A 16,033-nucleotide genomic window follows, 5' to 3' on the forward strand; every position below is an offset into this window, starting at 1 on the left:
TCCTTCCATAACACACCTGTATCCTTCCTAACACCTGTATCCTTCCTACACACCTGTATCCTTCCTAACACACCTGTATCCTTCCTAACTTACCTGTATCCTTCCTAACACACATGTTTCCTTCCTAACACACCTGTATCATTCCTAACACACCTGTATCCTTCCATAACACACCTGTATCCTTCCATAACACACCTTTATCCTTCCTAACACACCTGTATCCTTCCTAACACACCTGTATCCTTCCATAACACACCTGTATCCTTCCATAACACACCTGTATCCTTCCTAACATACCTGTAACCTTCCTAACACACCTGTATCCTTCCATAACACACCTGTATCCTTCCATAACACACCTGTATCCTTCCTAACACACCTGTATCCTTCCTAACACACCTGTATCCTTCCATAACACACCTGTATCCTTCCATAACACACCTGTATCCTTCCATAACACACCTGTATCCTTCCTAACACACCTGTATCCTTCCTAACACACCTGTATCCTTCCATAACACACCTGTATCCTTCCATAACACACCTGTATCCTTCCATAACACACCTGTATCCTTCCTAACATACCTGTAACCTTCCTAACACACCTGTATCCTTCCATAACACACCTGTATCCTTCCATAACACACCTGTATCCTTCCTAACACACCTGTATCCTTCCTAACACACCTGTATCCTTCCATAACACACCTGTATCCTTCCATAACACACCTGTATCCTTCCATAACACACCTGTATCCTTCCATAACACACCTGTATCCTTCCTAACACATCTGTATCCTTCCATAACACACCTGTATCCTTCCCAAACACACCTGTATCCTTCCATAACACAGCTGTATCCTTCCTAACACATCTGTATCCTTCCTAACACATCTGTATCCTTCCATAACACACCTGTATCCTTCCATAACACACCTGTATCCTTCCATAACACACCTGTATCCTTCCATAACACACCTGTATCCTTCCATAACACACCTGTATCCTTCCTAACACATCTGTATCCTTCCATAACACACCTGTATCCTTCCCAAACACACCTGTATCCTTCCATAACACAGCTGTGTGTCCCTGTCTTCCCTCCAGGTGCGTAAGGAGTATGGGAAGTGTTTGCGTACCCACTGCTGCAGTGGTAAGAGTGTAGAGACCTCCATCTCGTCCTCTGGAAAGAACCACACCACGTCTCGAACCCCAGGACGATACTCCACGGGGTCGCAGGTCATCTTGCCTGCCTGTACACCTGGACGCTACTCCACAGAAGATTCCCAGGTGAGACCAGGTTAGCCTGTAGGACTAACCTACAGTACAATCAGATTCAACTTTAACTCTGACTTCTGATTCTAGAAGTCTTGGAAAGTTACCTTGGAAAGTCACCTTTTATCCCTGTCTCTTTCTCTCTACCTCCCCCTTCCTATCTTCTCTCCCTCCCTCTCCTCTCATCCCCTCTTCCCTCCCTCCCCCTTCCTTCTCTCCTTCCCTTCATCCCCCTTCCTTCTCTCCCTCCCTCTCCTCTTCTCTCCTCTCCTCTCCTCCCCTCCCTCCCCCATCCCTCCCTCCATCAGAGTCGTATCAGGAGGATGTGGAACGATACAGTGAGGAAACAGGAGTCATCCTTTATGACAGGAGACATCAACAGCTCAGCCACACTCAACAGAGGTAACCATGGATACTACTACCTATTCAGTATAACAACAATACTGTTATATATAATGCACTGACAGAGTAAAGAGAAGTTTATATTACTCCTCCTAATGCTATCGTTAGCCCACTGCTGATGTCACTTCCTCTATGAAGGACAGAAGAGAGGAAGTATTTGGCGTGGCCCACTACATTAAGACTGGCCCACTACACTAAGACTGGCCCACTAAGTGTGTGAAGACTGGCCCACTACACTAAGACTGGCCCACTAAGTGTGTGAAGACTGGCCCACTACACTAAGACTGGCCCACTAAGTGTGTGAAGACTGGCCCACTACATTAAGACTGGCCCACTACACTAAGACTGGCCCAATACACTAAGACTGGCCCACTAAGTGTGTGAAGACTGGCCCACTACACTAAGACTGGCCCACTAAGTGTGTGAAGACTGGCCCACTACACTAAGACTGGCCCACTATACTAAGACTGGCCCACTAAGTGTGTGAAGACTGGCCCACTAAGTGTGTGAAGACTGGCCCACTACATTAAGACTGGCCCACTAAGTGTGTGAAGACTGGCCCACTACATTAAGACTGGCCCACTAAGTGTGTGAAGACTGGCCCACTACATTAAGACTGGCCCACTAAACTAAGACTGGCCCACTAAGTGTGTGAAGACTGGCCCACTACATTAAGACTGGCCCACTAAGTGTGTGAAGACTGGCCCACTACATTAAGACTGGCCCACTACACTGAGACTGGCCCAATACATTAAGACTGGCCCACTAAGTGTGTGAAGACTGGCCCACTACACTAAGACTGGGCAATACACTAAGACTGGCCCACTAAGTGTGTGAAGTCTGGCCCACTACACTTAGACTGGCCCACTACGCTAAGACTGGCCCACTATACTAAGACTGGCCCACTATACTAAGACTGGCCCACTACACTAAGACTGGCCCACTACACTAAGACTGGCCCACTACACTAAGACTGGCCCACTATACTAAGACTGGCCCACTATACTAAGACTAGCCCACTACACTAAGACTGGCCCAATACACTAAGACTGGCCCACTAAGTGTGTGAAGACTGGCCCACTACACTAAGACTGGCCCACTAAGTGTGTGAAGACTGGCCCACTACACTAAGACTGGCCCACTAAGTGTGTGAAGACTGGCCCACTACATTAAGACTGGCCCACTACACTAAGACTGGCCCACTAAGTGTGTGAAGACTGGCCCACTACATTAAGACTGGCCCACTAAGTGTGTGAAGACTGGCCCACTACATTAAGACTGGCCCACTACACTGAGACTGGCCCAATACATTAAGACTGGCCCACTAAGTGTGTGAAGACTGGCCCACTACACTACGATTGGGCAATACACTAAGACTGGCCCACTAAGTGTGTGAAGTCTGGCCCACTACACTTAGACTGGCCCACTACGCTAAGACTGACCCACTACACTTAGACTGACCCACTACACTTAGACTGGCCCACTACACTAAGACTGGCCCACTACACTAAGACTGGCCCACTATACTAAGACTGGCCCACTATACTAAGACTGGCCCACTACACTAAGACTGGCCCACTACGCTAAGACTGACCCACTACACTTAGACTGACCCACTACACTTAGACTGGCCCACTACACTAAGACTGGCCCACTACACTAAGACTGGCCCACTACACTAAGACTGGCCCACTACACTAAGACTGGCCCACTATACTAAGACTGGCCCACTATACTAAGACTGGCCCACTACACTAAGACTGGCCCACTACACTAAGACTGGCACACTATACTAAGACTGGCCCAATACACTAAGACTGGCACACTATACCCTATAACTGGGGCAGATGGCTAGTTATTCTAGTAATCTATTCCATGTGACTGTATAATGGAGTGCCAGTGCTACCTATTGAAACAGATGAACGAGACTCTGACTCTTCATCTTATTCCTCCTAGTCTGACCAGTCTAAACAGTCTGACCAGTCTGACCAGTCTGACCAGTCTAACCAGTCTGACCAGTCTGACCAGTCTGACCAGTCTGACCTGTCTACCAGTCTGACCAGTCTGACCAGTCTAACCAGTCTAACCAGTCTGACCAGTCTGACCAGTCTAACCAGTCTAACCAGTCTAACCAGTCTGACCAGTCTACCAGTCTGACCTGTTTACCAGTCTACCAGTCTAACCAGTGTAACCAGTCTGACCAGCCTGACCAGTCTACCAGTCTGACCTGTCTACCAGTCTACCAGTCTAACCAGTGTAACCAGTCTGACCAGCCTGACCAGTCTGACCAGTCTGACCAGTCTGACCTGTCTACCAGTCTGACCAGTCTGACCAGTCTAACCAGTCTAACCAGTCTGACCAGTCTGACCAGTCTAACCAGTCTAACCAGTCTAACCAGTCTGACCAGTCTACCAGTCTGACCTGTCTACCAGTCTAACCAGTGTAACCAGTCTGACCAGCCTGACCAGTCTGACCTGTCTAACCAGTCTGACCTGTCTGACCAGTCTACCTGTCTGACCAGTCTGACCTGTCTGACCAGTCTGACCTGTCTAACCAGTCTGACCTGTCTGACCAGTCTACCTGTCTGACCAGTCTGACCTGTCTGACCAGTCTACCTGTCTGACCAGTCTGACCTGTCTAACCTGTCTAACCTAATCCTGGTTGGAAAATTCCTAGAAACGGGAGGGAATAAGCAGGAAATCCTTGGGAAATGTACCATAATTTTGCAATCCTACTTGCGGACCTGATGTGGCCTGTAAACCATGAGTTTGAGACCACTGTATTATGGTGGAGCTAGGCCTCAAAACAAGGTCTTATGAGATACATTATGTAATGTAACGGCATCTCAGTGCTAGAGGCGTCACTACAGTACCTGGTTCGAATCCAGGCTGTATCACATCCGGCCGTGATTAGCAGTCCCATAGGGCGGCGTACAATTGGCCCAGCGTCGTCCGGGTTTGGCCTGGGGTAGGTCCCTCATTGTAAATAAGAATTTGTTCTTAACCGACTTACCTAGTTAAATAAAGGTTAAATAAAATGTAAGAGTTCATGACTATACCTAGGATCTAACTTGGTGAAGGTCACAGGACTGAAAATGAACAAATACAACAACCATGTCTCTGACTAACAAATACAGTCATGGGTGGTAACTCTACAATTCACTAGAGAAAGGCTGCAGGAATGACTGTCAAGCTTATTTCTGTGGCTTTTCACTTGAACTCTGTTTGTCTGATTGATTTACATGTCTTCTCTCCCTCTTCCTTTCATGCTCTCTCTCACACCCACTCTATCACTACACTCCTCTCTCTCACTGTCTCGCTCTCTCTCTCTCTCTCTCTCTCTCTCTCTCTCTCTCTCTCTCTCTCTCTCTCTCTCTCTCTCTTTCTCTCCCTCTCTCTCTCTTCATATACCTCTACACCTCTCTCTCTCTCTCTCTTCATATACCTCTACACCTCTCTCTCTCTCTCTCTCTCTCTCTGTCTCTCTATCTATCTCTCTGTCTCTCTCGCTCTGTCTCTGTCTCTGTCTCTGTCTCTCTCTGTCTCTCTCTCTCTCTCTTTCTCTCTCTGTCTCTCTCTCTCTGTCTCTGTCTCTGTCTCTGTCTCTGTCTCTGTCTCTGTCTCTCTCTCTCTCTCTCTCTCTCTCTCTCTCTCTCTGTCTCTCTATCTATCTCTCTGTCTCTCTCTCTCTGTCTCTGTCTCTCTCTCTCTCTCTCTCTTTCTCTCTCTCTGTCTCTCTGTCTGTCTCTCTGCCTCCACTAGGAGCGAAGGCTAATCATCTGTTAACTAATACTCTCCTTCATCCCCATGGTTCTAACCATCCTTATAACTCTCTGCTGGGGGACACCAACCACCAAGCCGTCTGTAACAACCCCAACGTGGCTGGCATGTACAACACACAAGGTGTGACACACACATTCCTATGTATGACCTATGAACCCTATTTACCCTTCATCCTAGTTATCCTCCAAGTTCATTTTTTAATGGAACGTATTGATTGAAGGCTTGAAACGATTGTTCTTTTTGTGAGAACCTTTGATAACTTTTGATATTCCTGCACTTTATTGTTTTGAGTTATTTTTTCAGTTCAAATTTAAACACACTGGACTTGCAAAGTATCACGTTCTTATTGACCCCTGGACTGTGCGAGTGCATTTCACTTTTGACTTCAAAGTTATTGACTTTAAAAACATTTTTTATATATAATTGATTTTGATGGATCCTTGATTCTAAAATGGCCGCCACTGCTCATGATTCTGTCTGCATGCCTGTGAAAATGACTCCCAGATGAGGCAACCAATCATGTTGTGAGACATCACCATAGCGTCCCATTGGTCAGGTCTCAAAGAATATATGTTTTAACACAAGTTATGTAGTTCACCTTTTAGATTTATGACCTTAACGTGTAAGTTATCCGTCTCAGATTCAACATAAACATTAACGAATCATCTGGGATCTATGAGTGCTTGTGCTGTTTGGTGGGATTCTGTTTTATGAGCTATGAATGCTCTATGAATGCACTATGAATGCCCTATGAATGCCCTATGAATGCTCTATGAATGCTCTATGAGTGTTCTATAATGCTCTATGAGTGTTCTATAATGCTCTATGAATGCTCTATGAGTGTTCTATAATGCTCTATGAGTGTTCTATAATGCTCTATGAATGCCCTATGAATGCCCTATGAATGCTCTATGAGTGTTCTATAATGCTCTATGAGTGTTCTATAATGCTCTATGAATGCTCTATGAGTGTTCTATAATGCTCTATGAATGCTCTATGAGTGTTCTATAATGCTCTATGAATGCTCTATGTGTGTTCTATGAATGCTCTATGAATGCTCTATGAATGCTCTATGAATGCTCTATGAGTGTTCTATGAATGCTCTATGAGTGTTCTATGAATGCTCTATGAATGCCCTATGAATGCTCTATGAATGCCCTATGAATGCTCTGTGAATGCTCTATGAATGCTCTATGAGTGTTCTATGAATGCTCTATGAGTGCTCTATGGGTGCTCTATGAGTGTTCTATGAATGCTCTGAGTGTTCTATGAGTGTTCTATGAATGCTCTATGAGTGCTCTATGAATGCTCTATGAGTGCTCTATGAGTGCTCTATGAATGCTCTATGAGTGTTCTATGAATGCTCTATGAGTGTTCTATGAATGCTCTATGAGTGTTCTATGAATGCTCTATGAATGCTCTATGAGTGCTCTATGAATGCTCTGTGTGTTTTGTGTTGTTGTGTTATGCCGTCGTCTGGTAAAGGTTTTTGCGCTTGCTGTATTGCATCGTCTGTTTTCAGTATGTGGGTTCTGTTCATGTGTGTTGTTAGTATGTGACATTGTTGTACTGTGGGTTCTGTTCATGTGTGTTGTTAGTATTGTAGTATAGTATTGTATTGTTGTACTGTGGGAAAAAGTTGGATTGATCCTCAAGACAGACCATGTGAACCGTTCAGTTTGTAACCGTACACAGTAGCCTAGGTGGTGAAGACGAGGCCTCCTACTAAACACCATACCATTCATTGTGTGTTTACTCATTTTTACCATACACACTGTTCTGTATCTATCTGTGGCTGTGTTTACTCACTGTTTGTGTTTCTCTCTGTTCTCTCTCACGCTGTCCCATAGCCCCCTACAGAGACACAAGTAATCACCTTTACTAATCAAGCATCTGATATCAACCTACCACTATGGATGTCAAATACGCTTACAAATACCTAGCTATTTACTATACTGAACAATTAGACAATTTAAACTATTTACTGTTTTTTTAAACTTAATTTTGTTTCTTCTAATAATTGTGTTTGTTTACCGTTTCCACAGAGGGGATCCTGAACAACGCGCGAGACTCCAGCGTCATGGATACGCTCCCTCTCAACGGTAACCACGGCAACAACTACAGCGTGGCGAGCGGCGACTACCTTAGCGACAGCGTCCAGATTCTAGATCGCGGCGGCGTCAGCGGTTACAGTACCTACGGCAACCACAAGGAGACAACATTAGAAAAGCAGATCCTTAAAGAGTTAACCTCCAACTACACCCCTTCGTATTTGAACAACCACCAGCGGTCGGCGACCACTGAACGCAACCACAACCTGATGAATAAGATGGTCAACGTCGGTAACGGCACCGGTAACGCGGGCGGCCTGGTCGGTAACAGCAGTAACGGAATCGGAATCGGTGGCGTAGTCGGTGGCGGGAGTAACCATGACTACGACTTGAGTAACGATGGTGTCGACGTTAGTCACATGGTGCTGGATAACCCCAACGTTGCCTTCCCATTGGATGAGAATTTGGGATTGGAGATTATAAGGGAGGAGTCAAACGCCCCTCTCCTCCCGCCCCGCCCTCTGCCTCCCCCAGACAGCCTCCCCCACCCTCACCCTCCTCCCCCGCCCCCCCATAACTTCTCCCGCCCCCGGCACATCCCCCAGGAGACCAGCGACAGCTTCTTCCCCCTCCTGACCAATGAGCAGACGGACGAGACGCCGCAATCACCCAATCACAGAAACTCTCTGTACACCTCCATGCCCGTGTTAACGGATTTACCGGATGGCCAGGGTAGTCACGGGCAGATGAACGGTTTAGCGGACGGTGAGCTGGACGACAGCGGGGAGATTCAGGCCGGTAACAGCAGCACTGGGAGCGGACCGGGGCCAGAGGCGGAGGATGTTTACTATAAGAGCATGCCGAACCTGGGGTCCAGGAACCAGCTCCACCAGCTCCACCATTACTACCAGATGGGGCGGGGGGGCAGCGACGGCTACATGGTACCTGTCAACAAGGAGGATTCTGATTCGTCGCCCGAGGAGCCCCTGACCCCCGTTGACCCCTCCCATCTGGTCACGAGCCTATAGACCAATGAGAAGACTCTAAACCCCTTATTTTCCGGGTCCCACCTTCTTTTTTAGTCCCGCCTCCCAGAATAGTTATATGTTGATGATTGATTGACAGTTGGCGCTGACCAATGAAGGCCTGGTTGAACGGACCCGCTTCCTGATTCTTTCCTGTGGTTAGTGACAATAGGGATGAGACTGAGCTATCATTGGCCGGAAGGGAGATGAGGGCAATTCGATTGGATAGAGATGGATTGTAATTTAGACCAGAACGAACTAAACTGGGTGGCTCGAAACTAAGGAGTTTTTTTGTGAACATTCTTCAGGAATGGAAATATGAACTAGTACCTGAAGGAGGAGGAATGTAGGGAAGGATCTGTCATTTAACCTGTCTTCATAGACTCGCCTGGATCGTAGCCCAGACACATCCTACCATGGACCTGTAGCAGATCCTAGCTTAGTCTTTTTCACCGTCCAAAACATCAGACTACTCTTCCAAGCCCTGGACACTGGTCAAAAGAATCTAGCCAATCACCAGGCTTCTCCTTGTTCTTCTACTACCTGACCTGCCAATCAGTAGAGTGTGTATGATAAACCCCGCCCCCCCCCGTCACATAACTATTTTATTAGACGACATGTTGTTCTCAACACTGTAACCATGGCTACAGACGACAGGGTAGTTAGAGGAACTCTGTGTGTTTTACAACCGTCTCTTCCTCCTGTCTGATGAACTGAACTGAAACGGGAGTTACCTTCCTGTTTCTGCAAGGTGTACAGACTCAACTGAACTTTTACTGTTCCATGTTCCAGACGGTTCCCTAAGTAGGAACTAGACAAAAGATGAAGGATTTAAAAATCAACTGAAACAGATGCATTTTTTCACCCCCTTGTTTTTATTTCTGGTCGTTTTCTTTTTTTTTTTTTCTGTAACCATGGCTACAGATGACAGGGTAGTTAGAGGATTTATATGTGTTGTACAGAATATAGATGGTGTGGCTTTATGACTGACTGGATTCCTTCACGTTTCTGCTTTTATTTTGTACCTTTGGGACTGTTACTGGTAAAGACGTGTTGTCCTGCCGCCGTAACTCCTGTTCAGCCAATCACACCTGTTACAGGAACAACCTGTCTCTGATCTCACTGCTTCTTACCTAACAACATATGGAAATCACTACAGATTTATACACACACACACACACACGCACACACACACACACACACACACACACTGTTATGCAGATGAATGAGGACCCAAAGGCGACTTAACAAAAACAGAGTCTTTATTCCAAACTTAAACAAAACGGTACTCCTGGATATATCTTAGATGACACCTGCTCACACGCAGCATCTGATGAAGGCAAAAACACGACAGGGCGGAACCAGGACACGGAACAGCAAACATCAAACAAAGATCCGACAAGGACAGAAGCGGAAAACAGAGGGAGAAATAGGAACTCTAATCAGAGGGCAAAATAGGGGACAGGTGTGAAAGATTAAATGAGGTAGTTAGGAGAATGAGGAACAGCTGGGAGCAGGAACGGAACGATAGAGAGAGAGAGAGAGAGGAAGAGAGGGAGGGGAAGAGAGAGGGAAAGAACCTACTAAGACCAGCAGAGGGAGACAAATGGAAGGGAAGCACAGGGACAAGACATGATAATCAAAAGACAAAACATGACAGTACCCCCCCACTCACCGAGCGCCTCCTGGCGCACTCGAGGAGGAACCCTGGCGGCAACGGAGGAAATCATTAATCAACGAACGGTCCAGCACGTCTCGAGATGGAACCCAACTCCTCTCCTCAGGACCGTAACCCTCCCAATCCACTAAGTACTGGTGACCACGTCCCCGAGAACGCATGTCCATGATCTTCCGTACCTTGTAAATAGGTGCGCCCTCGACAAGGACGGGAGGGGGGGAGGGAAGACGAACGGGAGCGCGAAGAAAAGGCTTGACACAAGAGACATGGAAGACAGGGTGGACGCGACGAAGATGTCGCGGAAGAAGCAGTCGCACAGCGACAGGATTGACGACCTGAGAGACACGGAACGGACCAATGAACCGCGGAGTCAACTTGCGAGAAGCTGTCGTAAGGGGAAGGTTACGAGTGGAAAGCCACACTCTCTGACCGCGACAATACCTAGGACTCTTAATCCTACGTTTATTGGCGGCTCTCACAGTCTGCGCCCTGTAACGGCAAAGTGCAGACCTGACCCTCCTCCAAGTGCGCTCACAACGTTGGACAAAAGCCTGAGCGGAGGGAACGCTGGACTCGGCGAGCTGGGACGAGAACAGAGGAGGCTGGTAACCAAGACTACTCTGAAAAGGAGATAGCCCTGTAGCAGACGAAGGAAGCGAGTTGTGAGCGTACTCAGCCCAGGGGAGCTGTTCTGCCCAAGACGCAGGGTTTCGAAACGAAAGGCTGCGTAAAATGCGACCAATCGACTGATTGGCCCTTTCTGCTTGACCGTTAGACTGGGGATGAAACCCGGAAGAGAGACTGACGGAAGCACCGATCAAACGACAGAACTCCCTCCAAAACTGTGACGTGAATTGCGGACCTCTGTCTGAAACGGCGTCTAACGGGAGGCCATGAATTCTGAACACATTCTCAATGATGATTTGTGCCGTCTCCTTAGCGGAAGGAAGCTTAGCGAGGGGAATGAAATGTGCCGCCTTAGAGAACCTATCGATAACCGTAAGAATCACAGTCTTCCCCGCAGACGAAGGCAGACCGGTAATAAAGTCTAAGGCGATGTGAGACCATGGTCGAGAAGGAATAGGAAGCGGTCTGAGACGACCGGCAGGAGGAGAGTTACCTGACTTAGTCTGCGCGCAGTCCGAACAAGCAGCCACGAAACGGCGCGTGTCCCGCTCCTGAGTAGGCCACCAAAACCGCTGGCGAATAGAAGCAAGCGTACCCCGAACACCGGGGTGGCCAGCTAACTTGGCAGAATGAGCCCACTGAAGAACAGCCAGACGAGTAGGGACAGGAACAAACAGAAGGTTACTAGGACAAGCGCACGGCGACGCAGTGTGAGTGAGCGCTTGCTTTACCTGTCTCTCAATTCCCCAGACAGTCAACCCGACAACACGCCCTTCAGGGAGAATCCCCTCGGGGTCGGTAGAAACCACAGAAGAACTAAAGAGACGGGATAAGGCATCAGGCTTGGTGTTCTTATTCCCCGGGCGATAGGAAATCACGAACTCGAAACGAGCGAAAAACAACGCCCAACGAGCTTGACGTGCATTAAGTCGTTTGGCAGAACGGATGTACTCAAGGTTCTTATGGTCAGTCCAAACGACAAAAGGAACGGTCGCCCCCTCCAACCACTGTCGCCATTCGCCTATGGCTAAGCGGATAGCGAGCAGTTCGCGGTTACCCACATCATAGTTGCGTTCCGATGGCGACAGGCGATGAGAAAAGTAAGCGCAAGGATGAACCTTATCGTCAGACTGGAAGCGCTGGGACAGAATGGCTCCCACGCCCACCTCTGAAGCGTCAACCTCGACAATAAATTGTTTAGTGACGTCAGGAGTAACAAGGATAGGAGCGGATGTAAAACGCTTCTTGAGGAGATCAAAAGCTCCCTGGGCGGAACCGGACCACTTAAAGCAAGTCTTGACAGAAGTCAGAGCTGTGAGAGGGGCAGCCACTTGACCGAAATTACGAATGAAACGCCGATAGAAATTAGCGAAACCGAGAAAGCGCTGCAACTCGACACGTGACTTAGGGACGGGCCAATCGCTGACAGCCTGGACCTTAGCGGGATCCATCTGAATGCCTTCAGCGGAAATAACAGAACCAAGAAAAGTGACAGAGGAGACATGAAAGGCGCACTTCTCAGCCTTCACGTAGAGACAATTCTCTAAAAGGCGCTGGAGTACACGTCGAACGTGCTGAACATGAATCTCGAGTGACGGTGAAAAAATCAGGATATCGTCAAGGTAAACGAAAACAAAGATGTTCAGCATGTCTCTCAGTACATCATTGACTAATGCCTGAAAGACCGCTGGGGCATTAGAGAGACCGAACGGCAGAACCCGGTATTCAAAATGCCCTAACGGAGTGTTAAACGCCGTTTTCCACTCGTCCCCCTCTCTGATGCGTACGAGATGGTAAGCGTTACGAAGGTCCAACTTAGTAAAGAACCTGGCTCCCTGCAGCATCTCGAAGGCTGACGACATAAGGGGAAGCGGATAACGATTCTTAACCGTTATGTCATTCAGCCCTCGATAATCCACACAGGGGCGCAGAGTACCGTCCTTCTTCTTAACAAAGAAAAACCCCGCTCCGGCGGGAGAGGAAGAAGGCACCACGGTACCGGCGTTGAGAGAAACAGACAGATAATCCTCGAGAGCCTTACGTTCGGGAGCCGACAGAGAGTAAAGTCTACCCCGAGGGGGAGTGGTCCCCGGAAGGAGATCAATACAACAATCATACGACCGGTGAGGAGGAAGGGAGCTGGCTCTGGACCGACTGAAGACCGTGCGCAGATCATGATATTCCTCCGGCACTCCTGTCAAGTCACCAGGTTCCTCCTGAGTAGAGGGGACAGAAGACACAGGAGGGATAGCCGACATTAAACACTTCACATGACAAGAAACGTTCCAGGATAGGATTGAATTACTAGACCAATTAATAGAAGGATTATGACATACTAGCCAGGGATGACCCAAAACAACAGGTGTAAAAGGTGAACGAAAAATCAAAAAGGAAATGGTCTCACTGTGGTTACCAGATACTGTGAGGGTTAAAGGTAGTGTCTCACATCTGATACTGGGGAGAAGACTACCATCTAAGGCGAACATGGGCGTGGGCTTCCCTAACTGTCTGAGAGGAATGTCATGTTTCCGAGCCCATGCTTCGTCCATAAAACAACCCTCAGCCCCAGAGTCTATCAAGGCACTGCAGGAAGCAGCCGAACCGGTCCAGCGTAGATGGACCGACAAGGTAGTACAGGATCTTGATGGAGAGACCTGAGTAGTAGCGCTCACCAGTAGCCCTCCGCTTACTGATGAGCTCTGGCCTTTTACTGGACATGACATGACAAAATGTCCAGCAGAACCGCAATAGAGACAAAGGCGGTTGGTGATTCTCCGTTCCCTCTCCTTAGTCGAGATGCGAATACCTCCCAGCTGCATGGGCTCAGTCTCTGAGCTGATGGGAGAAGATGGTTGAGATGCGGAGAGGGGAAACACCGTTAACGCGAGCTCTCTTCCACGAGCTCGGTGACGAAGATCTACCCGTCGTTCTATGCGGATGGCGAGTGCAATCAAAGAGTCCACGCTGGAAGGAACCTCCCGGGAGAGAATCTCATCCTTAACCTCAGCGTGAAGTCCCTCCAGAAAACGAGCGAGCAACGCCGGCTCGTTCCAGTCACTGGATGCAGCAAGAGTGCGAAACTCTATAGAGTAATCCGTTATGGATCGATCACCTTGACATAGGGAAGCCAGGACCCTGGAAGCCTCCTTCCCAAAAACTGAACGATCAAAAACCCGTATCATCTCCTCTTTAAAGCTCTGATAATCGTTAGTACACTCAGCCCTTGCCTCCCAGATAGCTGTGCCCCACTCCCGAGCCCGACCAGTAAGGAGTGATATGACGTAGGCGATCCGAGCTCTCTCTCGTGAGTATGTGTTGGGCTGGAGAGAAAACACAATATCACACTGGGTCAGAAAGGAGCGGCACTCAGTGGGTTGCCCAGAGTAACATGGTGGGTTATTAACCCTAGGTTCCGAAGACTCGGAAGACCAGGAAGTAACAGGTGGCACGAGACGAAGACTCTGAAACTGTCCTGAGAGGTTGGAAACCTGAGCGGCCAGGGTCTCAACGGCATGACGAGCAGCAGACAATTCCTGCTCGTGTCTGCCGAGCATTGCTCCCTGGATCTCGATGGCAGTGTTGCGAGAATCCGTAGTCGCTGGGTCCATACTGGTCGGATCTTTCTGTTATGCAGATGAATGAGGACCCAAAGGCGACTTAACAAAAACAGAGTCTTTATTCCAAACTTAAACAAAACGGTACTCCTGGATATATCTTAGATGACACCTGCTCACACGCAGCATCTGATGAAGGCAAAAACACGACAGGGCGGAACCAGGACACGGAACAGCAAACATCAAACAAAGATCCGACAAGGACAGAAGCGGAAAACAGAGGGAGAAATAGGAACTCTAATCAGAGGGCAAAATAGGGGACAGGTGTGAAAGATTAAATGAGGTAGTTAGGAGAATGAGGAACAGCTGGGAGCAGGAACGGAACGATAGAGAGAGAGTGAGAGAGGAAGAGAGGGAGGGGAAGAGAGAGGGAAAGAACCTACTAAGACCAGCAGAGGGAGACAAATGGAAGGGAAGCACAGGGACAAGACATGATAATCAAAAGACAAAACATGACACACACACACACACACACACACACGCGCTTCATCCTGGGTCGTTTTCTATCTCAAAACATCTCCATCACTTCTATTTTGAGAAACCAATCGTATCTATATATTTGTTAATCACTGTGTAGATTTGCGAACCAACGGGGGGGACAAAGTGATATATGGCAAAGTCGTGTGGGGGACTTCAGACGGTTACTATGGAAACCAGAGATTCTGTATAGATGGAACACCCCCCCTCCACACACACACACACACACACACACACACACACACACACACACACACACACACACACACACACACACACACACACACACACACACACACACACACACACACTCCATAGCTCCTGTTGACGCAACCCAAACAACACAGAGGAAGCCTGTATATTGAGGTGAAACGTAACGGGGGGAAGTTCACCCTCAGATAGCGTGGGATATGGGTTGACCTGTTGACATGAAAACATCTGAGAAAAAAATATCTGACAAAAACATCTGACAAACGTTGGTTTTAGGCTGAGCCGTTCTCGTCAAAAGGGAAATGCCGCTATTCCAATATAAGGTGGGTCCCTATCTGTGAGAGAGAGGACGTGTTTCTATAGTAGAGATGAAACTACACTGTCCCAATGTGGAGACCAACAAAAATGTTTAACTTATTTAAGAGGCTTTCTGAAGTGTAGCTTGAACGTGTATATCCCACGGACTGTACCCCCGATGACGAGAGAGACAGAGAGAGAGATGGTTTATTTATCTGTTTACGGGTTTATAAAGACTGCGTCCCAAATGGCAACCTAGTCCCTTTATAGTGCATATCATTTATTAGGGCACTAATCAAAAGTAGGTCACTATAAAGGGAATAGACTGCCGTTTGGAACGTATCCAGAGAGAAATAAAAAATCACAAGAAGTTGTGATTTCAGGGCAGAGAGAGAGACAGTGAGAGAGAGAGAGAGAGAGAGAGAGAGAGATAGGGAGACAGGGAGAGAGAGACAGGGAGAGAGAGAGACAGAGAGAGAGAAAGAGAGAGCGACAGAGAGAGAGAGAGAGAGAGAGGGAGAGAGAGAGACAGGGAGAGAGAGAGAGAGACAGAGAGAGAGAGAGAGAGAGAGAGAGAGACAGGGAGAGACAGAGA

The 16,033-nt window shown here is 48.0% G+C and overlaps 1 protein-coding gene across 1 annotated transcript; it reads left to right on the plus strand.

The window, feature by feature from the left end:
* The first annotated feature begins 236 nt into the window (after positions 1–236).
* Positions 237–9,730, plus strand: LOC120037289 (adhesion G protein-coupled receptor L3-like). Its single transcript, XM_038983456.1, has 3 exons — positions 237–1,290; positions 1,584–1,677; positions 7,505–9,730. The coding sequence occupies exons 2-3, from the start codon at positions 1,599–1,601 to the stop codon at positions 8,536–8,538; spliced, it is 1,113 nt and encodes a 370-aa protein (XP_038839384.1). The 5' UTR covers positions 237–1,290; positions 1,584–1,598; the 3' UTR covers positions 8,539–9,730.
* Positions 9,731–16,033: the final 6,303 nt, after the last annotated feature.

This window comes from Salvelinus namaycush, unplaced genomic scaffold, assembly GCF_016432855.1.
Source record: "Salvelinus namaycush isolate Seneca unplaced genomic scaffold, SaNama_1.0 Scaffold1673, whole genome shotgun sequence".
Lineage (NCBI taxonomy): Eukaryota > Metazoa > Chordata > Actinopteri > Salmoniformes > Salmonidae > Salvelinus > Salvelinus namaycush.

Excerpts from the sequence above, each read along its gene's own strand:
- LOC120037289 (XM_038983456.1), top strand. The coding sequence starts at position 1,599 with ATGTGGAACGATACAGTGAGGAAACAGGAGTCATCCTTTATGACAGGA. Across the intron at positions 1,678-7,504 it reads CTCAGCCACACTCAACAGAG|AGGGGATCCTGAACAACGCG; the intron begins GTAACCATGGAT and ends CCGTTTCCACAG.